The following is a 27,710-nucleotide window of genomic DNA, read 5'->3' as shown; positions in this document are numbered from 1 at the left end:
TCTTCACTAATTTAAAATATATATTCTGATCATGGAACAGCTGGTACTTACCACTTAGCAAAAATTGCAAGGCACTAACTACAAATAAACTAAATAAGGTCAGCTAGACATAGGACATGTAGATCCATTTACATCAATATTCATATAATCAAGAGTCATGTTACTACTCTGGTTCCTAGAGGAAGAACATCCTTGCAAATTAATCTAGCAAAACCAAAAGTATTTCTATCAATGATACTATTTTATTTTCTTTGCATATAATTCCTAAGATAACTGACTTCTATTGCCATGTTCTTATTCATATACTTCAAGCCTACAACCTCTACAAACACTTAGACGTTGTTCCTTGACTCCTATCTCTAAACTATGCTGAACACTGAGAATTTTGATTGGGGGTGTAATACAAAGAATTAATTTTTTACCACACGAACTGACTAATTAATGTCTGACATATAGTCCCAGGACATTTTCTTTACTAGCTTTGAAGGTAAATAATAACTTCTTGGCTGAATTTTCTTTGGCAAGCATCACAGAACTTGAGTGTTGAATAACATCAGTAAGAACTGAAGGTTATCCCTCCTCTCCAAAAAAATTATTGACTTTTTTCTTATTGCAATACATGAATTCATATGTACTATCTCTTTAAAGTCTGTGGCACAGTTAGTGTACAATACACATGAGGTTCCAATATTGAACAATTAATTCATCCCCATAGGAGGTAATGCCATACAGTGGGTATTTTGCATTCTGAAACTGGATTTGGAGTTGTACAACTAAAATTCAAGATAGTACCCAACTAACAAGCAAATTGAAAGTAGTATTCAAAATTTCAGAGTCCTTAGCAGCAGTGTATTTTACAGTAATTGTCTGAAAATGTAGGACTACAAACAATGCTGTAATTCTGGAAAGGCAAAAGGTGACATCAAGGGTAAAACACAACATAAAATTATCCTCTTTAAGACAAACAAACACACAAAACGCATAACGTCCCTAATATATTCTTTAATTCAGACTCTTGAAAGGTAAATTGTCTTAAGTCCTTGGAGAATATTCATGTTAAACTTGTAGTGTTAAAAATCATACTCTAGGAACTTGATACTTCTCATTTAAACTTGCATCACTAAGAGAAACCTGTTCTTAACTAGTTTGTTCTTGCTGTGATCAAATATATTTTCAGTAAAACAAAGAGAAGGAACTTACACCTATATTAACTGTATTCATCTCCTATGCTCACAGAAAAAAACAATTACCTGGAAAACATAAACTATCTAAGGATAATCATGTCAATACTTAACATAACAGAACAATAAATACAGCAATGAAGAAAATGAACAGGTACTTTCCTACCTGGTGCAACAGCTTTGAATTTTTTCAGGAGTCGGATGTGAGTTTCAGGTTTAAGAGTATGATTTACCACTTCTGAGCAACCACAGTTTTCCAGGAGTGTAAAATAGTAAAGCAACCGCTGGTGATCCTGGCCTTCAATACTTGGGTAAACATATTTAACCATGTGTTCATGGAAGGTTTCAGGACTGGTTTTCAAAGTCTCAAACAGACCAAGACTTTGTGCTCTTTCTTCTATTTCCAGTGTCGATAACCTGTGTTTAGAAATAACTTTTACTTAAAGGCCTGGATGTGCCATGAAAGACTCTTACAGGTGCACACCTTTCCTCTCTTTAAGGTCCCGCTCACAAATATTTAGATAATTGTATGCTCTATAAACAAAAGCTAAGCAACTCTTATTTCCCGATCCTGTTATCTGTTGACTTGGATTGACATGCAGATTAAGGGTTATGAATACTGAAGTGGAATTCAAAGCAGGATTTCACATCTGTGAGTATAGCTATATGTAAAAGGAAACATACATCCAAGGTATGTGTAAAGGAAGGCTTTATTAAGCAAACCAACCAACCACTTGTGGCTGAATGATGCTCAAAGATCCTATTGCCCAGTTAGAAGTTTTCCCAATCCATTACATTCTATTTTCTGTAGTTGATGAGTACCTGTGCATACCTTGAGAGATATTATCACTGAAAATTGGCTCTTGGCCAGCAATTAATCTATTTGACACTATTATTCATGCTTAGGACACTTTGACACTTTCCCACATTGCTTCTCAAATTGTCATCCACGAAAGCTTATGAAAATATCAGCAAGCTTTGGGTTGATCTCAGTCAGTCCCACTGCTTCAGGAAATTCTTTCCTGAATCTTTTGAAAAGAATACATTAGCTCTTTCACAGTATGAGTTCAGACACCTCCAGCCGACTACATAAAAGATAATCACTCCTTTTTCCCTCAGCTGGGAGAAAAATGAGTGCATATCATCTTAAGTTTATATCTTTCTCAACTTAAAGATTTACCTAAATCTGACGAAAGAAGTAACCTACAGATGGTTCCTACCTCATGTCTCCCCAGAGTCCAATCATATGGCACGTTAGATAGTACATTTCATTTGGAAATCTGATGTCTTCTAATACCATTTGATTTTTCCTCTACCTTTAAAACTGATGAAATTAGAATTTCATCATTTTTCCCCCCAAGTATACATGCTATAAGTTAGTGTTTCTCTTTAATATCCAAGTAAAATGCCTCTGTTTCATTCCTAAAGATGATCCTGTTACAGCAAATACCACAAACACAACCTTCTCAGTTTAAAAATTAACCGATTTCCTAGGGAGAATAAGATATTTTTGAGTTATTTTTATATCTACAACCTTCCCCAAGATTGTTACCCTTGCAAGCACTATTTTAATTCTATACATCCTTCTTATGTGTTCATTTTTCTACAATATGAATGAAAACAAGTATGGTATTAATGGAAATAAAGCACCATTCACTCTTCCTATCAGGCAAAACAGAGACTTGGATCTGATGTATTTCAAGAGTGTGATCTGACTATTTTTTTTTGTGTTCATACCCAAAGTTTAAACTAAAGGCTAGTTGAGCATTAAATTATATGAACAGGATTGGCAGATGTTTGCTGTGTTTTTAGGGCAGGGCTGACTGTGGATAGGAAGAGTTTATGGTGTTGTTCAGAGAGATTCTGGAGGTTCTGTGATAGGCAAACAATTTCATGTTGCTGAAATCATAAATTGCATTTTATACAGTTTTGATAATCAAATGTGATCAGATTCTTCAAAAGAGATAATAACATTTCTTTTTAATTTTTAAAAAATGTCATTCTGAATGATTTTTCAGACTCATATTCCACAAAAAACCATGTAATATTTCTTTGTCATCAAGTAATCAAAGAAATAGTTAAAACAAACCATGTTAATACGAACTATGAAGCTCTTCTAAGCTTCTCCTTATGTAAAGTGGCTTATAGAAATACTGCGAATTTGGTTAAAGAGATTAAGTCTTAGAATAAACTTTTCAGTTCAGAATGAATGCATAATGAAACATGTATTATTAATGCCATAATCCCAAGATTAAAATATACTGTAATGGTCATATGCTGTCAATCAATTTTAAAATGAGATTATGATACAACAAAAGCATGCTCACCAGCATATTATGCTATTATACATCAATTTTCAAGGCATTTTTGAATTTCACTAGGGAAAATATGGTTACTCTGTACTTCAGTGATTTCACCATTCTATGAATACTAACTCACGGAGGACAAGAACAAAGAAAATGACAGAAAACTGCTGCAAAACACTTTAGGTAATATTCTATTCCCAGAGAAGGCAGCTGGCTCTTTCACATTCACCCCGTTGTTGCCATGTTTATATCCTGTCTGTTTTGTTTTAAGCAGTAAATAATTTAGCAGCATCAAAATTTAGAGGAGACTTCTAGATGACTTCTCTATTTTCTGGAGGAGGCAAAGAAAATCTCAGAACATTATTTCATCTTCTCCAGATAATTCACCAGGTTTTGTTTTTTATTCCTCATGTTTTATAAAATGTTTTAATCCTTTTAAATTAATAGTTAATGTTAAGAGAGGTACAAACACTGCTGCAAGCCAAAGGTGTTTTAAGAATTTAACACTCGAAACAAACCAAATTAATTTGATCATGTCTGACAGAACAGTAGAGAAGAACAGCTGCATTACACAGGGAGTTCTATATCACTGTCATCTGCATGTGCTATTCAGGCAAGTAGCTTGGTCTTCTATCAAATGGGTTTATTCATCTTTCAGTAGGCAAAAAGTGCCTGAGTGACAAGATGTCAGAGGTTAAAATAAATATATTAATTAACAAATAAAGGCCCTGGAGCCACCCTCCCCTTATGCCAGACCAGTGCCAGGTCTGGTCTGCCATAATCTTGTAGGCTAGAACAGTTTCAGTACAACATTCTTAAAAGAAAAAGCGTGCTTCTATCAAAAAATGAAGCTGAAATGAACAGATGCACAATGTGAATAGGAAGCTCCAATATATTTATTTCGTCTACTATTCTGTAGAATAGAGGTCAATAAATATCAAAACTCTTAAAAAATAGAGAAACTATCATGTTTCAGAACGTATTACAAGGACTGTAGCAGTAACTACAAGATAAGTTGCTACTGGAAGAGAGAACTAAATATTGAAAGTTGTGGAAACCTGCATACTGAAACAAAAGTCCTTGAGTACTATGAAGAACAATAAGACACATATGGACTTTTAACCTTGCCTGCAACACCAGTTTTCACAGCTGGTTACAGAAGCATTACGTGGAAAAGACAAAAATTCCCATACTATCCCAACACAAGACAAATGAACACACAACCCAAACTCCACCTCCAATATAATTCATTTCTGTCACAAGTTAGCATTTATTTCTGTGTAACAGAATTGTATGTGCATTTGCAGAGGAGACAACTTACCCACTGTCAGTGAATAAAAATTCCAGATGGGTCATGTAAACTTCCCAAAGTGGAACACTGTATCGCTGAGCCAAAGAAATAGCAATTTTATAGACATTTTCTTCAAGTGTTCTGGTAGAGGAGAGACATGAAAGAAAAGTTATGTTAAGCCCTATGAGACATGACATGAAAATAAATCCTTACATTAGAAAACTCAAGATTTCTTCTTTTTAATTTTTTTTTCATAAAACAAGAACATAGAAAAAACTTTAAATAAACATACATTAAGTGTGTCTTCCTGCATTTACTTATACTTGGTGCTCCATTTGAGAAAAAAAAAAAATAGAAGAAAAAAACAAATGACAGAGATATTCCAAAGACAGGAACCTACTCCACCAAACACTCTGGTTCTCAGTGGCAGCTTCTATTCAACCCTGTGCTAAGGCAAAAATTTCAGTTTTCATTTCATTTCAATTACAAAGTGATGAGGGATGTAACTTGTCACAGTTAGGATTTATCTGATTTTGTTGCAATACGTACAGTGTTTTAGCACAACTGGTATATAAATCCTCAAAGCTCTTCCTAGAAGTTCACAGACAGAAACACTCTTAGTATTTGTAGACTAAAAGGTGTGAAGGTGTCCAGCTCACTCTGTCCTAAAATATTAAAAAAATGCTTTTCTGTTATTGCATAATCCCTTTGACAAAACAATAGATGGAGAACATGGTAAAATATGAAAGCCTAAAGTTAACTTCATACTGATTTTTACTAAGCCAGTATAGTATGGTTCAAATAGAGACGAATGGTTCTTGTTTTCAGGCTGGCATAGAAGCAATACTGTTAAGGCTACTGCTGGGATTTTGGGGTTTTGGTTTCAGTTTGGTTGGGTTGGGTTTTTTCTCTTCAGGATAATTCCAAGAAAAACACTATCTGTGTGTAATTACTTCCTAATAGGCCTGTCATGAACAACTTCTTTAAAATGTATTTAATGTGAATACACGAGGTGGCTCTACTTGAGCAGGGACGTTGGGCAAGATGACCCCCAGAAGCCCCTTCAAAGCTCAACCATTCTGCGATTCAGTGAAAGAGGAAGATGGTATGAATGGTTTAGCTGCAAAATAATCCAGTCAATCATACAAATCTGGAGTGGCTCTTGGAGCTAATGGTATGCATTCCTCCTGGAATTTTATAAGCTATACCACAGTCCTCCCTTCCTGTCTAAAAGTGGCATGCAGTGGCAGCCTAAGGCAATGGTGGTTTAAGGAAATGATACCATATAAATGAAGAACAATAATTAGCAATTTATTCATTGCCAAGATAACAACAAAAACAAGCAGCTGTTGCACAATGAAAAGCTGAAAAAAATTGTCCATTACCTCGCAAACGATCTTCTAACATTTTTATTTACACACCCCTTTTCATGCCCAGCCCTGACTGTCTGTCACTCTTCGCCTGAGGACTGCCAAAGGAGTCCTCACTGAAAGCTCCAGCATAGGCACACTTTGTATGTATTTTGTTGGTGTTTCACCAAGACTGGTGCAAAACCTATACCCTAATATTAGCAGAGAGTAAATGAAGGGTTATGGATTCAATTAGAAGTTACAGATCCATTTATTTGAGCAACATTTCATTTAAGTAGAGCAGATACATAGAAAAAGCTCCAACTGTAGCAGCATTACAGTGTAAAACTGTAAAGCAAGTAAATTATCTTTCTAAAGGTCAGCACTACTTTCAATTTACTCTTCTAATTTAAAGCTTAAAGCTATTCCATTCTAAAATAGAGAAAACAAACCTAATAGACATTACTTACTCTGCCAATCCTAGTATTGTTTCTCTCTTGTACTGTGCATCTGCTGTAAATCTCTGCACGTCCACTCCTTTGCCAAGCCCTTGCAGAGTCTTAGCTTGAGTTAAGTCCATTAGTCGTTCATTGTAGTAATGCAGCTGATTTATCCAACTGGAGACTTCTTCAGGCCAGTCTGCATGGGCATACTGAGTAACATGCCTTGTGACCATCTGAATCACCTTCTTTGGATCAGCCTGCAAAAATAATTGACAACAAACTAAAAAAAACCCCATAAATTCTGAACAAAATTTATCAATATATAATTGACCCCTGTGTTCAGAACTAGGAGATTTGTTTCCATTTCTGAGAAATTTTAAGTAAACAGAATTTAACATTTTCTGTAAGACCTATTTACTGTAATATTATCATTTATCCTTTCGGAATGTTTTAGTCTATTCCATATGATACAAGTATTTAAAAAAAACAAACACACCTCACCAAATTAATAGTAACAAGTGTTTCACTATGACTGAATTTGTTTTTAAATTCCTTGTTTTTATTTACACTAAACTAGGCAACTGATTGGTCAAACACTGAAATCAAAGAAAAGTTACTGAATTTCTGATATAATTCTATTATACAGAATTGAAAAGAGGAATAGCTTTTACATGTTGAGCACTGATACTTTCAAAGAAGTATTGCAGGATCCACAAATTACACAAGGCATTGCCTAGTCCCTGAATCTTCAAAGAATTAAATATTGATCATCTATGGACTACAGGAACCTTAGTTTTGAAAATACCTTAATCACAAATAAAACTTATTTCTCTGTGTTAGAAATTACAAAGCAAGTGCATCTCTTATAAACCATTAACTTCTGTAGTCAAAAACCCTCATAGCAAAGCAACAATTGAGATCACAAAGCATGAAAAATGAATGCATGTACTGTGGAGTGTTCCAAATTATCTCAAGATCTGGACAGTGGCTATGTCTAGGCACCTCCACTTGACCAGAGCTGTGTGTAATATGTAAACACTTGGCTTACTCAATACCTTGATTTCTCTCTTCCATGAAAAATGAGGCCACCAGCAGCTCAATGCCAAAAGGAAGCACTGTGACTTCTGTGTGGCATCCACTGAGGAAGGAGGACCTCCAGAAGAGCCACCAAAAATACGTGGGGATGCCAGTGTAGTTGAAATATTTTGTAAAAGAAACAGCTGATTTAACTGCTGTGATCTCAAAAATGTTGAGTGTACCAGAGCAGTACACTATGGTTTTTTACTACAGAATTATTCTGCTACATTAGAAGAAAAACTGTGAACATTAACTAGAGTGCACAGCTGGGTAAAACATGCACCTAAGTTTAAACCTTAAGGCATGCTTTTTTTTTTCCATGACTTGTTGGTCATTCTAAATTGATTTTTTTTTTCAAGTCTTAATTGACAGGCTGCTCACCAAGTCACATTAAATGCTAAAGGGCATCCTTTTTCCTCTCCCCATGATACACTTCCAAAGCCCTCCAAACATTGCCAACTCATTGGTTTTATAAACAAAATCAGTACTTCTTTCAAGGCTGCTTAGGAGATTGGGAACAGAATAATAAAACCTCATAAAAAGAGACAGGCAAGCAGAGCAGTGCCTCTACAACACAATTATATCAGCTGGAAAGCCATCCACTGCTTATTATGTACCCTGGTATCTCATTTTATGTGATACACTAGAAAACAGAGCATGGAGACAGCGAAAGTCAGACCAAGACAAGGAAACATGTTTAACATAAATGCCTAAAACCTCCAGTCCACTGAGAAAGGCAGGTTCCTCTGACAACCTATGAGAATAAATTTGCTCTCTATTGTTAGGTTTCCACTCTCTCACATTAAGTCCCCATTTGTTATATCTCCATGAAATCACTTGTGTGTAATCTTCCATGCTGCCTGTTTGTAGTCCAAAGGAACACCTTATTTGGAAATAATGTCTTGGGGTCTATTGATCTTACTAATGACAGACTTAGAATAAAAGAACCATACCCTGTGTGAATACCCATGTATATATAGCCACACGTATATAATGCAAAATAAAGGTGCAGACACTTCAGTCTAGAAGATAAAAGTTATACATTTAGATTAAGAAAACACAACTGAAGTTTTTTTACTGCAAGCTATTGCCAAAGATTGTCTTATTTTCTTTGCCACCAGAAATCTTTCAATCAAGCGTTATCCTTTATCTCTTAAAAAACCTATGGCCCAAACTATCACAGCATATGAATCCAAAATTAGTTTAGAGAAATCCCAGAGTCTTCTGTTTGGTATCAAGCTGCAGAGAGCTTTTATGTCATAATTTTAAGTATTCATTTCCTTAATATCTTCACATGTTTAATAATACATATCTTTTAGAAGACATGCAGAACGATTTCTACCTCCATTAGATATCTAATTCAATTAGGCATGATTCTTGTTATAACAAACAGTAACAGAGACAAATCACTACAGCTGTATCGCCAGTTTTCAAAAAACGTTTTAACAGTTTTTAATTGAAAAGACCATAACAACTAGCTAGTCATAGTACCTGGCCACGAAGAAAATCAGCAAAATCAGTCAAGTCTGAATCTTACTGCAGCATTCACAGTTTGTAAATTCTAGGACTTTTTTCAAATTGTAATAGACAGCAATTTGTGTAAATACAAATTAATTTTGACAAGACCAGTAAGATGCCATATTCAACTTGTTCCCTTTCTAATGTTACCTGTCAAAAACCACACCAATAACCCCCAAACAGCTCCAACACGTTTCTCTCTGATGGTTTTTCAGAGTCCTTCAGACAGTTAGAAACTGTGCTTAGGTGTTCGACTCCCTGATTTGCCAGATAAATCTCCTCCAGTACTCCTAGACAGACATTTGAACAAAGCTTTCTCTCCTGTGACCGTTGAGAAAGGGCATTTTACATACATACACAGTAAACATAGGGTAACTTTCCACAGAAGCCACAAGAGCTGACCCAAACGTATTACACCCTTAACTCAGAAGCCTCCACAGCTTTGCCAAGGGAAATCCCTCAGGAACACCTCCCAATGCATTTTACTCATCTAGTGGGCTAACATTATATTTGTGTTGACAGAGGCCTTATTTAGGAATTAAGAAAAAAAAAATTAAAAATGGAGAGAAAGGAAAAAGCACACATCACTTTAGCAGAAAGCTAATTTAATTTCATGCTATTAGGTGTGATTTACCCAGCACAGATCAGGTATCTATCCCTATTGCCCCACTGGTCATTACCAATAAGCCTCAGCTGGGATTCAGCGTCCACCTAAGTACATCTTTTAGAGCAGCTATTTCTCTTTGACCACCCTCTGGAAGTGACACCTGTGAAGCCCCTCAATCTGTGTGCCACTGTGACAGAATAAAAGCAACACTGGTTTTAAAAGGAGATAGGAGGTTTTGATCTTAGAATGTCTTCACTCTTATGCCTGAATTAATCTTCAATTTATGGGGGTTTTCTTCCCGGCAAGTTGGTATGTCTTTTTTCCTCTTCCAATCTATTTAAGACTTAATTCACTCATACATGTCAGAAACAAATAACCAAAAAAAGTATGAGCTATTATGCTGTTCTTCTCCAGCTCAGGAAGTGGCAATGATTTTACAACTATGGTAATACTAATAAAAAAAATAAAATAACAAAATAAAAAACGAAACACTCCACTGTGAACCCTTTAGCACTGAGATAATATTAGATCACTGTAAGGCTGTTTGGATTGCTTACTTCTTTTAAGACCAAGAATCCATCCAATTCTTAAAAAAAACTATATTATTCTTCTAATTTTTTTTTTAATGTAAATCATCTAGAGAGTGCAATACAGAAATGTTCAGAAAAACTGATCAGAAAAACTGCTTAGATCAGCAGAGGTCACTCCGCTCATAATCACCCCAAAGACAAAACTGACACTGTGGACCTTTCTGGATCGAGGTTACAAAGCATTTCCATCACCTTTGGAACTGTAATCCTTTGGCAATGGCCAAAAGCTGCAACTGCGGTCAGCCACAGAAATCCGAAGGGAAAGGCAGAGGACACGCTCCCTTGTGCCCAGATCCTTGCAACACCAGGTTTGTTTTACAACATTTTAAGAGATCCTAAGAAAGAAATCATGCTCCAGAGGGAGTTAGTTACATACACCACGCAAAGTCCTCATGGTTATCAAAACAAGGAGATGACAGCACATGAGCAAGGGAGACCAGGGAGCAGGGTGCAACATTCCTGCTGCAGACACAGTTGTACTTTGCCCATTTCCCTGCCTCTGCAGCTGCTGCCCATCACCAGTGTAGCTGGGATCCAAACCACACCTCTAGAATGCATGCGTATTTCAGGAAGAAGAGGAGAGCTCCCCCTAATCCTTGTAGCAACTGCCACAGTCCCTGCTGCAAGAGATTCAGTGTGCTACAAATTTGATGGAGGGGAAGGCAAGAAAAGAAGAATCAAGTGAAGCACATGAGACAATAATTTTCCTCACATACTGAAGCAGGAAAAAAGACTTACAGGAATGAAATAGTTCACTCAGGAAGAAAAATCCTGAACATGCCTGCTCACTCAAGAAATATACTCCATCTCTCCACAGGACAGCTTTTCATTAATTAAATTGATGACACTTGTCTTCAAGTTATATTTTTGTCATGCTGTGAGTCAAGAGTACATTAACTTAGATACAGCATCACATGAATTTGAGGTGGCCAACCTTCCATATCACAGCTGTCTCACATCTGATCCGCCCAAAGCAAAAGATAAAGCATATAGCTAAGATGGAAGACCAGAACATCTCAGAAATAAACCTTTACTATCACATCACTCAACTGCAAGGATACCTCAACATTATTGTCCTTTCGCTGCTGCAGCTGCATGTATTGTGTGACACCAGTTTTGTTCAGGATCAGCTTTCACAACCATTTTTTAAATGGGTATAGGAAGCAGCAGATCTCATCACTCACCAGTGAAACCATACCAGGTCAATATGTAAGAATACCTACCAGAATGCCTTTTATAAGCTACAAGATGCATCAGGATCAAGTTGAACAAACTTATTTAAAAAATGAAGTAGAGAATCCATTGCTCAGCTCATCTCTATTATTAAACCTATGTGTCTTAATCAGTCAGACATTTAAACAATATTCTCTTTCAGATTTAAAATCTTAAATCATCCATCAGAAGTTTTTGTAACATACTCTAAGGTCTCAGCTATATTTAAGTATAATGGTTTTAAAGCCTACCCATACTCTTAAAAAAAATGCTTCTGACCACAGTATGATACATGGTACTGCAAACAAGATATTTCCTACTGTACTAAAAAATTTCTATCTGGATCATGTAGATCCATGTGTGTAGATCCTGAAGTGCCAGGAATGCAGCTGTGGACTCAAATTTCCTAGCCTCCCTTCCTACCTTTACCACAGATTTCATGCAGATTTCTCCTTTTTTCCAAGAACTGAATGTCTTAAAGTTTCATTTCAGATGCATGACTGTGTAAGAATTATACAGTCATGCATTATTATATATATAATATATATTATGAATTATATAATCCTGGATTACAGCACTGCTGCAGAAATTAAAAAAAAAGCAAGAGGCTGCTGTTCAGTAATAAAACATAAAAGTGATTGGAAATGTTGTCCAGGCAGTTGTTTCTACAGTTACGTTAAGTGATTTGTGTTTGAAGAGTTGAACCAATTTGCTCTAGTGCTCTCTTCTCACAGAATCACAGAATGGTTTGGGTTGGAAGGGACCTCAGAGATCATCTTGTTCCAAGCCCCCCTGCCATGGGCAGGGACAACTTAAATTAGACCAGGTTTCTCAGGGCTCCATCCAACCTGGCTTTCAAGACTCCAGGGATAGGGTATCCATAGCTTCTCTAGGCAACCTGTTCCAGTACCTCACCACCCTCCCAGTGAAGAATTTCTTCCTTATATCTAATCTAAACCTACCCTCTTTCAGTGTAAAGCCATTCTCCCTCATCCAGTCACTTGTATATCCTGGACCTCTTGTAGCTCATTCAGGTACTGGAAGGTGCTATGAGGTCTCTCCAGATCTTTCTCTTCTCCAGGCTGAACCTCAATTCTCTCAGACTTTCCTTGTAAAAGAGGTGCTCGAGCCCTCTCAGCATCTTGGTGGCCTCTCCTGGACTTGCTCCAACAGGTCCACGTCCTTTTTTAGGTTGTGGGCCCCAGAGCTGGATGCAGCACTGCAGGTAGGGTCCCACCAAAGTGGAGGGGCAGAATCCCTTCCCTCACCTGCTGCCCACACTGCTTTTGATACAGCCCAGGACACAATTTGCTTTCTCAGCTGCAAGCACACATCTCTGGCTCATGTTGAGTTTCTCCTCAGAGAAACACTTTTTTGCTTTGATTTCTATCAGCTATTCCAACAAGAATGAGGAATAATTTGTCCCAAGAGTAAATGTTTTTATAGGTTTTTTTTCTACCTTGTGTTCTCTTACAGATTTTCTGATTGCTAAGTCAGGTTTAGGGAGAAAAATCTCATCATTTCACCTGACAGCTCTTTTAGTAAAAACAACCCATGATATATAAAAGGTTAAAGTGTCAACTGAAAGAACATCTCTAAAAATAGAAAATTACTACATGGTTTTGAGTGAAGTGCCTACTAAATTCATAGCATAATTCATTTCCTATCTGCAGTCAGCATTACTCTCAGTAAATAAATGCCCTACTTTAGGTAATTATCCTAACCTTCTGTCTATCTCCCTTTTCTCTAAAAAAAAAAAAAAAAATCATTGTACTTTCTCTTTGAATAAATGATGCTATTGCCTATTCTTTCAGAATGTGTCTTTAATCTTGACCTATATGGTAGCAGCTCTAGTCATATAAAGACGTTGGGACTGCTACTGTAAAACTCTACTGCAGTATTATGCAGTTTCAGTTTAAGTACAATACTGTTTCTTTTTAATTTGCACAGTTACTTGACTGGATACATGCAAATATTTCTAGATCTTACTAATTTAAAGGTTGAAAACTAGATATCCCATGAACTACAAAACATTTAACTTCCTCTTCCCTGATAGTTATTAAAATGCCAAAAGTCAGCTATTTTTCATCCTAATCCAAGAGCACGGCTAGCACTTCTGAGAAGCATCACAGGTTTCTCAGTGACCACCTTATGTTACTGGGATGTACATTTTCATGAATAGCTTCCTGAGCTAAATACAGAGGCCAATCTAGCATTCAGCCTCAATTCTCCAAGAAGAAAAAAAAAACACCCACCAACCCAAACCAACCAACCCTACCTAACCCAACCAACACAACCACCAAAGAACCAAACCACTAAAGAACAAAGAGATGGAGAAACCTACTCTCTCACTCAATGAAAGTTAAGCAGTCTGAAAAGTAACCTGTACTGCCAACTCAGATGAATAAAATTTTGCTAAAATGCTCTTTATTATTAGATGATTAGCAAATTTCAAGCAGGCTGCCTGCAAAACTCATGATGCTCATTGACTGGAAAAAACAGTTACAGAAGCATGGAGAAGGAATGTAAAAGAGGAGATAAAGCTGCTTGATTAGGGTAAGACTGCTTCATAAGCTGCTGGTCACCTTTGTACTGCTTCCCAGAGAGGAACAAAACCCTTCCCAAGAAGGAAAAGCATTAGCACTTATCCCAGCTATCTCCCTCACATCAAAAACCACAACCATGTCCCCAGAGAAAGATGGGCAAGCTAAACCTCAACCCTCTGCTGAAATGAAAGGCTAGTTTGAAGATCCTCTTTTCTAAAAGAAAATTTCTGAAGAGCTGTCTAAAGCTTGCTCTGCGTTCAGAAGTAGGATTCGACAGAAGAGCTCACATAACCCTTGAGAAACAGAAATAAGCAAGACTGTAAGCATCTCACTTCATAAGTACACTTTATCTTGAAGAAATGAAACAGGGGGTTGGGGGCAGCACCAAACAACTATTTAAAAATAGATCTTTTCCCAGTCACCTACATACTATTTGGTCCCAACTAAGAATGGCAATACTTTGTCATGTTGTGTGCTTAACAAAGAAAGACAAGGATCTGTGAAACACTGACTTATCTGTATCAAACACACCTCAACCAAAAGAATCTAGTTATCACAATCTGCCTGCAATGTCCCTAATTGCTGAATTAGTATTTCAGGGATCATACCAGAAGATGGTCAAACCCAACCACAATGGCTGCTAGTTCAGGAGAGCTTACTTGAGCTTTACGCCTTTGGACACACCAGGATTGAGTGAGTTCTCCATTTCTGTTAGCTTAGATATTCACTCATTTAGAAAATGTGTGATTATGTGTTGAGACATCACTGAATAACTAGCAAATCCATGAGGAGAAGTCACAAAATATGACAAGCCAGAAAGAAAATTAAAAATGATAAAAAAATGCCTGGAAAGTGTTTTATAAAGAATGGTAAAGCTGAGAGTAAAAAGTTCTGAAAATTGCTCAAAATCAGGACACCAGCTAGAAAAGTGGCACGATCCCACAGAGAAGAGGTGTAGAAGGAGCACTCATGGGCAAGTCCATAGCAGTGGAAATAATGAGATCTTTGTGTCAGCCCTCACTGCTGAAGGTGTGGGGAGAGAGCTCAGAAGAGCCAGGTGAGTTAGAAGAATCTGGAAGGTGTCAGTTATATGCTTGCACACCATGACCAGCTGGCATTCATCCCTCAGTTCTGAAGGAACACAAATGTGAAATTATGTTAAACAGCAGGCCAAGGTGCATCAACAAACATTATTAAAAGTGACATGCCGGAGTGCAAGCTCCATCTGAAAAAAATAGGATGTAAAAGGAATCTTCATAGGCATTGTAGACCAGCAAGTCAAATGTGCATTCCCAGTAAGCCAGCAGACTATATAACAAATAATAAGACCCCTGAGCACTGAGAGATCAGAGGGAAAAGGTCAGCATGGACTCTGTAACGGGAAATCCACTCTTTACTGGCTGGAGGGCTATGAGGGTATCAAAGCGCACATGGACAAAGGGAACCTAATACATAAAAATTTTGCAAAATACTTTCACAAGTTTTCCCACTAAAGTCCAGCCAGGAAACTTAAGTGGCAAATGGATCAGAAGAATGGTCCTTTCATTAACTGAAATCTGGTGAAACGAGAGGTAGAAGCTTGGAGATCACCTTTCAGAAAGGGAAGTTCTGCAGGGGCAGGTTTTGAGACCACTTTTATTCAGAATCCATTACTGGTGATCTAAAGGAGGATTCTGATGATACTGAGGTCTTTGAATTCTCCCTACACCAGTTCTTAGTCTGCCAGATAGTCTCATTTGTGGTGCCTTCTGCCACTGCCCTCCTTTTCCCTGGTTCTCCTCTCCATCACAGACTCCACACACATGAAGGAAGATCAATGGGAGAGAGAAGACTGCAAAATAAATTCAAGGAATTATACATTAATCTCTTCCAGTTTTGCTTTTCTGTCAGGTACACGCTGGACTTTGAAACAGAAGCATACATCAAATGATACAGATTCACCCTCAAGTATTAATGAATAATAGTATCTGAACATGTATAAGTAAGCAGCGTGGTACATAAAATGATAAGAAGTATTAGGCATAAACAGCAGCATGAAAGGGAAGTGGAGCAACCCAAAGAGCAGCAAAGACACTTGAACTCGATGCAGAACATACAGCAGAAAATTCAAACAGTAAAGCAAAAGGGAAAAATTATACTGCCAAAAGGAACTTGTTGGTTTTCACCATCACTAACCAAACAGAAAGAGGGGCTGAAGAGGAGACAAGGGATTGAATCAGGGCTTAAAAGAGGTCAAGTTTTAAGTCAATCACAGCTCAACAATAAAGAGCACTACCATTTTACCATCTACAGCAGCAGCCTTAGTGCTAGCCACTGCATTTATGGATGAAAAGTTGAATGTCCAGACAGAATGAAACAAGACTGTCTGACAGAGTTTGTCAGTTTTGCATGTTGGTTATGTACAAAATCCAAACTGAGATTAAAAACCTATGTATTATTTCTTGTAGGCTGAAGTCATAATTTAGGAACCTGACAGGATATGCAAACCAATATGCAACTATTTAATGAGCATTCGATTCCCAATGACAGATTACCTCGTGTACAGACTTAATCTTTAGCTGCACTAGAGTGCCAGGTTAAAGCCATGAGACCTCATCTAGCATGGGTAATACATCTGTTATCAGATGCATCAGATCTGCCTCCCTCCCTCTTCCTGTATGTAGCCTTCTCACAAAATATTTATTTCCATTTCAAATCAAGTCTTAGTTTTCAACTATATTGAAACTATATATTCCCTATATTAGGAATATTACATAAAACCATAGCACATGGACCATAGCTGCGAGTTTTACTTCTCTGGATTAACATAACAGTATCTATAACTTATACCAACCTTATACAAACAAGCAACAGAACCATCTTGGGAGCCAGGTCAAGCCTGCAGAATGAAATCCTGGCAGACCAACAGAAATTTCCACACATTCAGTCCCAAGTTCAAAGCACTCCTCTTTCGACCTAATTCTGCCTCTTGGAAATGTTGATAGAGGCTTTCCAAAGCAGCAAGCAACAGAAAAGGGAAGCAGATTAAGTGCACAGAGCACAAGTTCACTGTGTAAATGTACCCTGTTGCATAGTGGCTAAATATGTATCAGGCTAAATATATATCAGGCTACTTAACTTTGTGGGACTGAACTCCCAGCTTCTTCACCAACTCCAGGCTGCAACAAGAGAAGAATCACTAAGGAGAATCTCTGATCTTAAATTTCAACATATTGTCAGCTGCAATGCACAAAAGGACAGGAATCAAACTCATCTTCCTGAACGAAAAGTAACGTGTAAGGGAAGAAAATAAAAAACTAAGAATTTTCTGCTAACAGCAACTTTCCTCATCCGCTATTTAAGTGCAAAATTCCTGTTCCCCCTGCAACTCAGAGGTATTTGTTCTAACTGTTGTTTAATGCTTCAGGAAAAAGCTTGCCCCCTCAGCTGTGGTCAGTAAAATAATCCTCTTTAAAACAACAGAAACACCTCAGCAACAGATTAGCATGAGGACAGGAACATAACATTATAATTAACCTCAGGATAATTAAGCTTTTTCACTCCCTTATAGGGTAAACAGCTTATTCTGGTCAATTATCAGATCACCAGGATAATACAAATGAGGAGGTAAGTTGCGAACAACAAGAATTACCCAGCAAATTTCTTGCTCAGCTGTACAGCTTTTCTTCTTGTTCATCAAGACTGGGAATTAGTGAGAGGTGAATCAGAGTGGCAGTAGGGCAAAAGCCTTGATGCTGTGCAAGCAAGGTTCAGCAGCAGCCAAACCAGGCATATTACCAACCCTAACAGCCACAAATGCAAAAGCACAGCGACTGCAACAAAAAGTTAATTCCATCCCAGTCCAGCCCATTACAGTCCTAAACCAAAAATAAATATAGGTCTTCAAAGGGCAGTTAGTTTTCTCACACCAGTATACTCCACACACAGTCCATTTCTGGAAATTTTGTTCTATTCTTCTGACCTTTATCTGCAGTTTTCTTAGGTTGAAGAGTTCCTTTAACATATTCCTCAGGACAAGAGAGTAACATAGCTCAGATGCCCTCAACTGTGACTGTTATGTTTATGTTATCATAACAACTAAAATTTGAAGTTGTCTTGGGCACAAAATTAAAGCAGTACTTTACAGCCAAATCCCTTTGTTTGTCCTTAAAGCAAAGAAGTAACTTTATCAGAAACTGAAATTACAAAGCTGATTTCCTTTTGGACATCGACAGTACAAAAAGTGATCATGAGAATTTCTGGCAATTTATGATTCTGGTTTGATGCACAGATATTAGGTACCAGTATTTCAAATCACAATTAAAACAAACAAACAAAAAAATCAAGCCTTCATGCAACAGACCCAATCATTCCTTCCAAGTGTCTTTCTTGACTAACCAGCAAATCTCGAAAGTCTGTCCTAGTAAATGGAAGAGGAGCTCTCCTTCCATTCCCCATTATCCTTGTAACATTAAGGATATTTCCATTCTACCAACATTTCTCCTGTTGTGCCAGAGGTCCTCATGAACGCTTTTCAAACAATGTCATTTTAAAATGAGAAACACAGGAAGTGTAGACTTTTCCATGCTTCTATACAGTTTCTTATCAATTCAGCAAGGGTTTTCCAACAGTGCACTTGATTCACTGGACTAGAAAAATCATACCTACTGTGACTCAGGTGCCAGTAGGCAGACATAAATCCTCTATGATCTTGAGGATTCACCTTGTGAGCATAATAGTTGAAGTGCCGGATTTACATCATTACTGACCATGTAAAGAGTGAGAACAGGGGAAAACAAGGATTGGCAATGCACCTTCACCCACAAAAATGCACTCAGATACCTTGTAAGAATAATGCACAGCTTTGAGGCAGTTAAAGGACTTAGGAACACACTTCTGCTTTCACAAACAGCCACAAGATAAACGTGATGCAAGACACCAGTGACATGAGTCGGAAGACAATCTACTATGGAATGACATCTCCAACTGACTGTGACATGCTCATGAAAGTTTGAGACCACTTTTCTTTTCCTTCCAAAGAACTCTTAGAAAATATAACCCTGTCCCACCAAACCCCTGGCTAAGTCTATTCCCATGGACAGAAACTAGAATGGCATTGATGAAACCAACTTGCAGGTGGACCTATTCTTTATTACCAGCATCTAAGATGTAAATTTAAACAAATGCCTGTTTTGCAGTATAAACCAATCATTTTACTCTGGTGTTCAGGGTTTTTGACCAAAAAAAAGCATGTTTATTTTGGTCAAAAGCATCTTGTTTCTATTTCTTGTTTTCTACTTCAGTGACATTCCTTCACTCAAAATACCCTTGGAATTAGTAACAATGAATCATAAATTAGTATTTACCTATGTTATTTTCTTACTGGCATCCAGGACAGTTTTTGTGGTTTTTTTTTTTTATTTTCCTTTTTTTTGGTGTGCTCTTCACTCAATCTTCTCATATAGTTGTTTTCAAAAGCTACTATTTAAGAGCAGCTTAAACATAGAACCTACTCTTTCTAGCAAACAACCTAGAATCCAGTATTTACCACAGTCACATACAGTATTTCACCAAGATGGAACTAAAGATTAGCCAAAGATCACATCACAGTTAAGAGACAAACTGCATGGTGCCATTGATAAGACTTTGCTAATTAAATGGCAATTGGAGTACAAATAGTTCAATCTAACATCTCTGTCCTCATTCTTGTAACTTATGCTTTCCAAAGCCTTCTTAGCTCTTCCTGCAGAATAGGACTGTTTGAAAAAGCTAAAGTAAGAAAAAAAAAAAACCAAAACACAAAACCCCATAAACCTTTTTCATCACAGTTGTCTTGAAGCAGGATGACTTACAGGCTCAAAGAAATCTGATTAACAAACATGAATTAATTCCTCCCAACCAACATATTTTGCAAGCCCCACAGTTGTTTTCCTTTAGCATCTAAGCAGAAGACAGTAAAATGCAAATCTCAGCAGGAACATGGAAGGCTTCCTAATTGCAGAATTGGGCGAGTATCAAAAGAGGCTTTCTGCTGCAAATAAGGAGTTACTCTTAACACAGAAAGAAACAATTCTCCTCTCATGCCACAGTGGTGATTACTGGTCTTCCTTTTCAGGAAAGTTTTGACCAGAAGTGTTCTTTTAGCTATAATTGAGAGATTGGCAGAAAACCAAACAGACCAGAAAGCGTCTGCACAGGAGGAAGGAACTGGTGTAAATTCAAAAATGCTCTCTTGGAGCAGACAAGAGTTTTTATGCAGGTATCTCAGTAAGAATGGCAATTTGTGCCTTATTAAACTTTTGTATGTTACCTCTTCCATTTAGTATGGACTTCACCATGGAACTGCTTTAACCACTGGTGATGGAGAAGGGGCAATGCAGGGCCATTCCAAAACCAGAAACTTGTCAAAGGAAATGAAAACCGTTCCTCAATGAAAGAGGATGAATTTTCAAAACACCATATGTAAACTGAAATACAATCCAACACACCCCAGGGGAGGCTATGGAAACTTTCAGAAAAGCACTGCTCTTGTTGAAATGGACTCTTCATTTTTCTTGGGAAGTACTGTATTGCCTTCTATACAGTATTGCAAGGTAACAGCATAGGCTATATTCATTACTGCTCAGTGCTTATAAGCTGCTTTGAAGACTGATATTGCTATTACCTAAAAATGACACTTGATATTGTGCTTCAAAAAATCTTCCACAAATTGTGAAGTACTTGTTTGTTCACAGCACTGTAGAAGAATAATTATGTGTAACCTAACAGGCTGCTCACAGTGTAAGTTAGATCAGCTCCTTAACAGGCTTAACTCATGTACTGGCTTTTTAGAATAGCTTTTATGCTGCAACATTAATGAATGTGGCTTTAAAAAGAAAAGAGTACTAACCCTGTAGATAGGGTGGCATTTGTTCATGGAACATGGTGCCAAACAAGCATAGATCTGCAGGCTATAGTAATAACTTGCCAGCTGGAGACATAATGCAGAATGTAAATGCTTTTCAAAGCATTTGTTGGCATCTACCACCTACAAGAAAGAGACCATTAATTTACATGAAAGAATTAGCAAGCATACAACATTAAGCGTACAAACTTTCTAAAAACCTACTTGCTGTCCTTTAGAAATAGCTCTGACTATGTTTTTCTGGCACAGAAGTAAATCAGTAACCTCCACACACAAAGATAATTCTACACTATGGTAGAATGGTGGTTTTTTTGCCCTTGCACGAACACCTAACCAAAATGATTTTCCAGCTACGCTACTGCTGCTTCTATACATGATTATTATCCACATTTCTGAGTTACATTAGAATTGTCAGTCTGGTGGCCCAACTTCTATGTTAAGTAAGAAAATGTGTCTTTTCACTAGTGCCATGCTCAACAGACCATCCAATGGCATTTGTTCAGTTTCCTTTAAATGCACGAACCTAATCTGTAAAAATGTGTAATAAAATGAATTCAAATACTTAAAATTTTAAAATCTTAAGGAAATGAATTTTTCTAATGGAATTTTGAAATGCTATGAATAGTCTTTCCTGGCAAAAACATGCAAACAAAGTCACTTTCAACATACCTGTGGCAGTGCAAGTAGATAGGCAAGAGACAAGGCCATATCCTTTGGTAAAGCATCACTTGCCAGTTGGAGCAGAACTGCAACACAGAGGGAGCAAACACAAAGTTTGGATTACTGACCCACTTGGCCTTGAGAGCTAGCAAATGAAATGTTTTCAAGGCAACTATATTTTATTTGACACTAGCTTGAAGCACTCCAGACATACTTAATTAAACACTTATCAGTGCAATCCAGAAAGAGATAATATATAATTAAACTGCAGAACAGTTTTACCTTAACGTTCAGGCAAAGAGTTTGATACATTAACCAAAGAAGAATGAGACTATGCAGTAACAGATGCTAAACAAAGCCCCCTGTACTGTTTTACAAGAAGTATTTTGCTTGTAAAATCAAGGAAGTAAGGTAACGTTGTAAGGATTCAATGATACCAAGTAAAGGAATGGTACAAAATGTATTCTCTTCAAGCCTGAACTCTGATTCCCTTATCACTGAACACAACAAACCGTGTTAAAAGCTTCTGCCTTAATTAAAAATAAAAACAAAAAGCCACAAGTGTCGTAAGAAACTCCAAAACCAGGTTCTGCCACATACTGCAAACAGAAGTATCAGCAGTACTACGGCAATTGAAATAAATTCATCAAAGGATAAGTATTCTGATTATAAACACATACTTCTGGTAAAACTGACACAAAAATCACTTGCTTTTCCTACACTATAGACACCAAACTTGGGGGCAAGGAGTTGTTTCCATTGTTATAAATTACATTATTACTAATGTTATTAATAACAATATTGTTTCAACAAGAAGAAGCTATCTTCCAGCAATTTAGTTCTTTGTTTATTTCAAGGAAGTCCCAAACACCTGTATTCCCACATTACACAAACTCCTCTGCAGGCCGTGCTGGCAAAAACCCAATTACTTTACACACAGTCCCCCAGGGAATTCTTTGTTCCACGGAATGATTTATAAAAAGCTTGAATGACCAATTACAATTTTCAGATTATCATTAATTTGCCATCACCCTGAAGTGGATTTACATGCTGGCCCTCAGCCAGACAGAAACACTAAATTTCTATGTGACAAGCTATCACAGAGGCTGCTACATAAACCTGTTCAACAGCACCTATCCTTTATGCTTCAAATGGCTTTTACTGTGCTTCAGACAGATTCTTGCTGCTGACAGATTGTTTCTGCTGCACTCTAAATATCCTGTATACTGTCCAAGCAAAGATAGTAAGAACTCTAGAAATATCTAATATTAAAATCTCGATGAAAATTGCTAGCTCTCCTCTGAGCACAAGCAGTTACTTTACGTATTCTTACAACCACCTCTAGTTAAACAGAAAAAAAAATGGGAGGAGGGAAGGAAACATTTCAGCTCTGCTCTCTTTTTCCTTTCTTTGGAGAATTAATGTCAGCAAAAACCTCTTGAATACATAGTAAATTATGGGTTCTCTTCCAACTTAACATCCCCAACATGACAACTGCCACACTCACAAAAACTGATCTTCACCATTAGGACAGCAATCATTACAAAGAACACGGCACCAATAGAGGGCCAGAAAACAATATGATTATCTTCATGCTTTTGCATAAAGCTTGACATAACGGCATCCCACCTGCCAGAATGTACGTAAGAAGAAAGAACTGCCTCTGTTGTCACACCTACTGAGGGGAAAAAAAAACCTCTGCACTGATCCAGTAAATTTTGTGCATGTTTGTGTGCTCATGGCAGGTTTTCATGTATCCATACTTAGTTGTCCACTTTACACAGAAATATGTGTATACACAAAGACTAATATCATACAGCTTTCTGTCTCCCAGTGAAGCCCTACAAGAATCCTCTGCAGCCTAACAGCGCTGAGTTCAAATCATAGGCTCCAGACGTCAGAAGGATGCCATTCTACCCTGTCATGTATCTTCACAAAATTTACAGGAACTTAATGTCATTTCAGACCACTGCCAAATCTGGAATTTGCCATAGGGATTAGGCATTACAGGGCTGGCAAACCAAGGAGGGCAGGCAGTGACAAGCAAAGTGCCAATGCTGCTGTCTCACTGCTGTCCCACAACCACGACTTTCTCAGGAAAACACAAAAATATTCTGATTTTACAAATATTTTTATTTCCTGTGCAGGTCTTTATGCCACAAGCCTGTTTGAGAGGCTAAGCAGAGAAAAAATGGCTTATTTGTGAAAATTGGAATTTCTCAATACCTAGAAAGTTTCAACTCACTTTCCATTGATTTTCCTCTGAAAAAAATGCAAAAACTCCTTTGAGTCTTCAATTGTTCATTTAGCCCATGATAAAATCTCAATAAACTTAGAAGTATATACTGCAGTTAAACAGACATATCTACACGGAACTACAAAATCATGGGGAACATTAAAGTATTATTTGCTCTAAAACTCCTGAGGATTAATAGGTATGACTGACTGTCTTGGGTTTATTTTGAGTTTAGTGCCTAATCTGGTTACAAGGAAATACAGCCATCGTTTCTAATCTCATCTTCAACTCCTGATCAATCCCTAAGGCCTATGAAGAAAGAAAACCACAGCTGAACAGAGATGCACAACACAGCCTCAGCCACACCAAGTCTGGGTGCACTATCAATGCACAGCTGAGGAAGAAGTGCTTTATGGGACCCAGGGAGATTGAGTACTACCATGTCACTTGAAAATACTCAGTTTACCACCTACATCCAGGTAGCAAGGACAAGAAAAGTCAAGGTGTAAGGCTTGTAACACTACCAAATCCACAAAAGCAGCAAAATATCTTGAGTTTTATCACAGAGGTTTTCAAGGCCAGACAGGATGGGGTTCTGAGTAACCTGGTCTAGTGGAAGGCATCCCTGCCCATGGCAGGGGGTTTAAACCAGGTGATATTTAAGGTCCCTTCCAACCCAAACCATTCCATGATTCTACAATGATGCACTGTCCGTGGGGAAAGTGTTTAGCGAGTCTCTCACGCTGCATGTGGCACCTGTTATAGGAAACAAGAGTTTGATGCCTATTCCAGCCTCTCCTAAGACAAAGTGCCAAGTACAACAAAGATTTCTTTGCTAAACTGCATCTCCCTTCAGGTTTTTCAGTTCTTCTGACAGAGCTGAAACCTGCTGCTGTAGCTGTCCTAGCAGACAGCTAAATGTAAACAGCTGGGATTCAAACTTGTCAGCAAAATCAACTGAAATCTGCTATGCTTGCAGTTACTAGACCAGTGCAGTAGCTGACACCTCATATTAACATTCAAGTTTCGTATGGCAAAATCCTCCCAAAAACATACAGGAAGCCTGAAAATTATAAAAATGCAGAATAATGCGTGGGATTCATATCTTCGTGATTTCTTAATATTAAATTTTAGCAGTGTGCTGTCAATATGCACATTTTCAAGCTCCACAACCCTGAAAGTGTTAACTCATCATAAGGACTTTCATAAGAATTGACAAAGCAAAGCTTTAAGAAAGGGGAACAGGTGGGATCCAATACCATTAATCCAGGGCTAAACACACTACAAATAGCAAATTATTAATCCATTTATTTACAGAAAGCTATGTTACACTTATGCTTAAGAACACTGTTTACTGACTACCAAAAGGTGTCATACAGCAGAACTGTTGAGTCCAGAATAAACACAGCCCATTTTTCCAGAGGAAAACACAGAACTCTGTTTCACAGCACAGTTGGAAGGACTCTTAAGTGAAATTCTGATTGACTATAGAATAAAAGTGGTGGAAGAGAAGTATTAAATGGCAAAAATATTACGCTGCACACTTAAGAGGAAGGAGACAGATCCTCAAAAACTGAAGCTAAAATCTAAAATTTCTTCTTCAAACAGGAAGTCCCCAACACTGAAATTTCCATCTCAAAAGCAGCCACTGAATTGTAAACAATCAGTTTCAGTTACTCAAGTTCGAGCAGGAACTATTACCAAAGATCTGCCAATTAAATCATTTTCCCTAAGAAAGCAATAAATACTTTTAAATCCTTGTGTCCCCCTCCTTTAAGACACAAGAATTGAAGCTAAAAGCCTATAGGCATCCAGCATGCAACAAATGACATTTTAAGTACTGATTTAAAAGGATTTTTTTTGCATTAAAAGAGCATGAAAAGAATAAAACATGCACACATCCCCATTTATACAAGCTGCTGCTAACTTTTCTGATTCACAGTGTTGTTATATTAGAACTACACAGGTTTTCTGTACAAATACCACATATCTCAAACTACTGAACCATATACTTGTAAGACAAATATTCTGGTTTTTACAAAACCGTTCAAGTAAGTGTGTGGCTTATGAAGAAAGTCTGACTTGAAACTTCTCTGACTTCTCATACTGCAAGTGATTTAATATACTCATTTTTCATGACAGACTTTATCACAGAGTGAAATATAATACATATATCTTCCTTTGAAAGACACTAACAGCATGTAAATATTTAAACAGTTCATTTCTTAAACCAGCGGGAGACATCCAAAAGGAAAGATAAACAACCACAGGTGGTTTTTGTGGTTTGTCTTTTTTTTAAAAAGTGAAATTGCTTTAGTTAACAAATTATTAAATATAACCTGTAACACATAGACATTTCGGAAGAAGACAAAAAGTTCTAATGATTCCAAAAGCTGTAGTTAAGAATTAATTGGCAAATAAAATACTACAATGAGCCTGCAATGCTGAAACCTGGATACACAGTGGCACTGAATCTGACTGATTGAATGAATATGCAGGCACACAGAGAAATAACTAACATTGGCTTGCAAATTCCCATTACCTATACGTGGTAATATTCAGGAAACCTTCAACAATTCCTCCTGTCTTTGCCAAGCCCCAAATAATACTTTCTGCTAATTTAAAGACAACTTTCATTTTTCTACTCTTTGCTGAGCAACTCGTCTTAAAAACACCAATTCCCTTGAAAACTCTGCAGCTACTTCTAAAAAGACTTCTTACCAACAAGAGCTGTTGAACCAGATCACAATTCATGCAAAACACCCACACCATACTTCAGATTGTTCTGTGCAATTCTCCACACTTAAACCCACCCACAGATACTTCTGTACTCACTATAGATAGTAAATACAGAAGTGAATATATACAATATGTCCATACCTTCTGTAGTTGGAATTTGGTCTTTTCCTTCACCCCTTGTTTCTGTGAGTTTCCCTATCTTCAGCAACACTTCAGCAAAGCTTTGCGAAGAACTGTTCTGGTACGTTCCATAGCTGACTTCAGACTGGAAGTAAAAAGACAACTGAAATATGCACTCTGCACCCTGCATTTTTATATGGATCACTTTCATCACATGCAGTTGCCTACCTCACTTCCTGCATTTGCTTTCCTTTATTTAATTCTGGATTTTTTTCCTACTATGGCACAAAATTTCAAGTTGTACATATAATCAAAAAGCTGTATTTTTACTTGATTATAAGAACTTAACAAAAAACTGCAGAGTTCTGTAACTGTAACTTACTTCATCAACATATGGATCATCAATTAGAGACTCATAAAACGGATGACAGCCTTGTTTTTCCACACTAGCATTTCCTCCAGGCCCACCTTTTAATACATCTCCAAATTCTTGGCCCTGGGAAAAATAAGTATAGTTGAGCCTAGTTGTAAAAAACTCATAAAAATTCTGTAAACACTGTTCAGAAGAGAAACAACTGTACATGAAGATCATTGAATTCACTGGGGAGCAAGAAAGGAGTCATCTCACATACACCAGTTCTGAATGAAGGCCACAGTATTCTTAAAAAAGGAATCATGTTCAAAAGTAGTATCAGAAAAAACAGTATCACAAACATTATACAAAATTCACTGAAACAGAGAAAGTAGAAAAGAGAAACTGAAAAGGAACAGCTCTGAATACAAGATAACAGTATTTAAAGAGTAGGCTTTACTGTGTTTTATTCCCCAAAGTTTTAAAGTTCTACCAAATTTCGATTAGGCCTTCTTACACTACACTCGGAAAACAGGAGATAACAGACTAGAAAACAAGAAAACAGCTTTAGACCCCTTTCTTCATTGGGAATTGCTTGCA

The 27,710-nt window shown here is 37.3% G+C and overlaps 1 protein-coding gene across 3 annotated transcripts in view; it reads right to left on the bottom strand.

The window, feature by feature from the left end:
• NBAS (NBAS subunit of NRZ tethering complex) overlaps positions 1 to 27,710 on the bottom strand; it is a 167,339-nt gene that overhangs the window by 61,946 nt on the left and 77,683 nt on the right. For all 3 annotated transcript variants that reach the window (XM_042032953.1, XM_042032954.1, XM_042032955.1), the window contains 7 exons: positions 27,141 to 27,254; positions 26,780 to 26,903; positions 21,673 to 21,749; positions 20,989 to 21,126; positions 6,598 to 6,827; positions 4,809 to 4,919; positions 1,348 to 1,598 (listed from right to left, as the gene is read on the bottom strand). In XM_042032953.1, coding sequence (XP_041888887.1) covers positions 1,348 to 1,598; positions 4,809 to 4,919; positions 6,598 to 6,827; positions 20,989 to 21,126; positions 21,673 to 21,749; positions 26,780 to 26,903; positions 27,141 to 27,254 — 1,045 coding nt within the window. The remainder of the gene's footprint in view (positions 1 to 1,347; positions 1,599 to 4,808; positions 4,920 to 6,597; positions 6,828 to 20,988; positions 21,127 to 21,672; positions 21,750 to 26,779; positions 26,904 to 27,140; positions 27,255 to 27,710) is intronic.

The sequence above is a fragment of the Corvus kubaryi genome, unplaced genomic scaffold, assembly GCF_017639235.1.
Source record: "Corvus kubaryi isolate FWS band 111438036 unplaced genomic scaffold, C.kubaryi_AGA036_p1.0 37354, whole genome shotgun sequence".
Classification (NCBI taxonomy): Eukaryota; Metazoa; Chordata; class Aves; order Passeriformes; family Corvidae; genus Corvus; species Corvus kubaryi.
The sequence above is the reverse complement of the archived record's forward strand: the minus strand, read 5'-3'. Positions and strand labels throughout refer to the sequence as shown.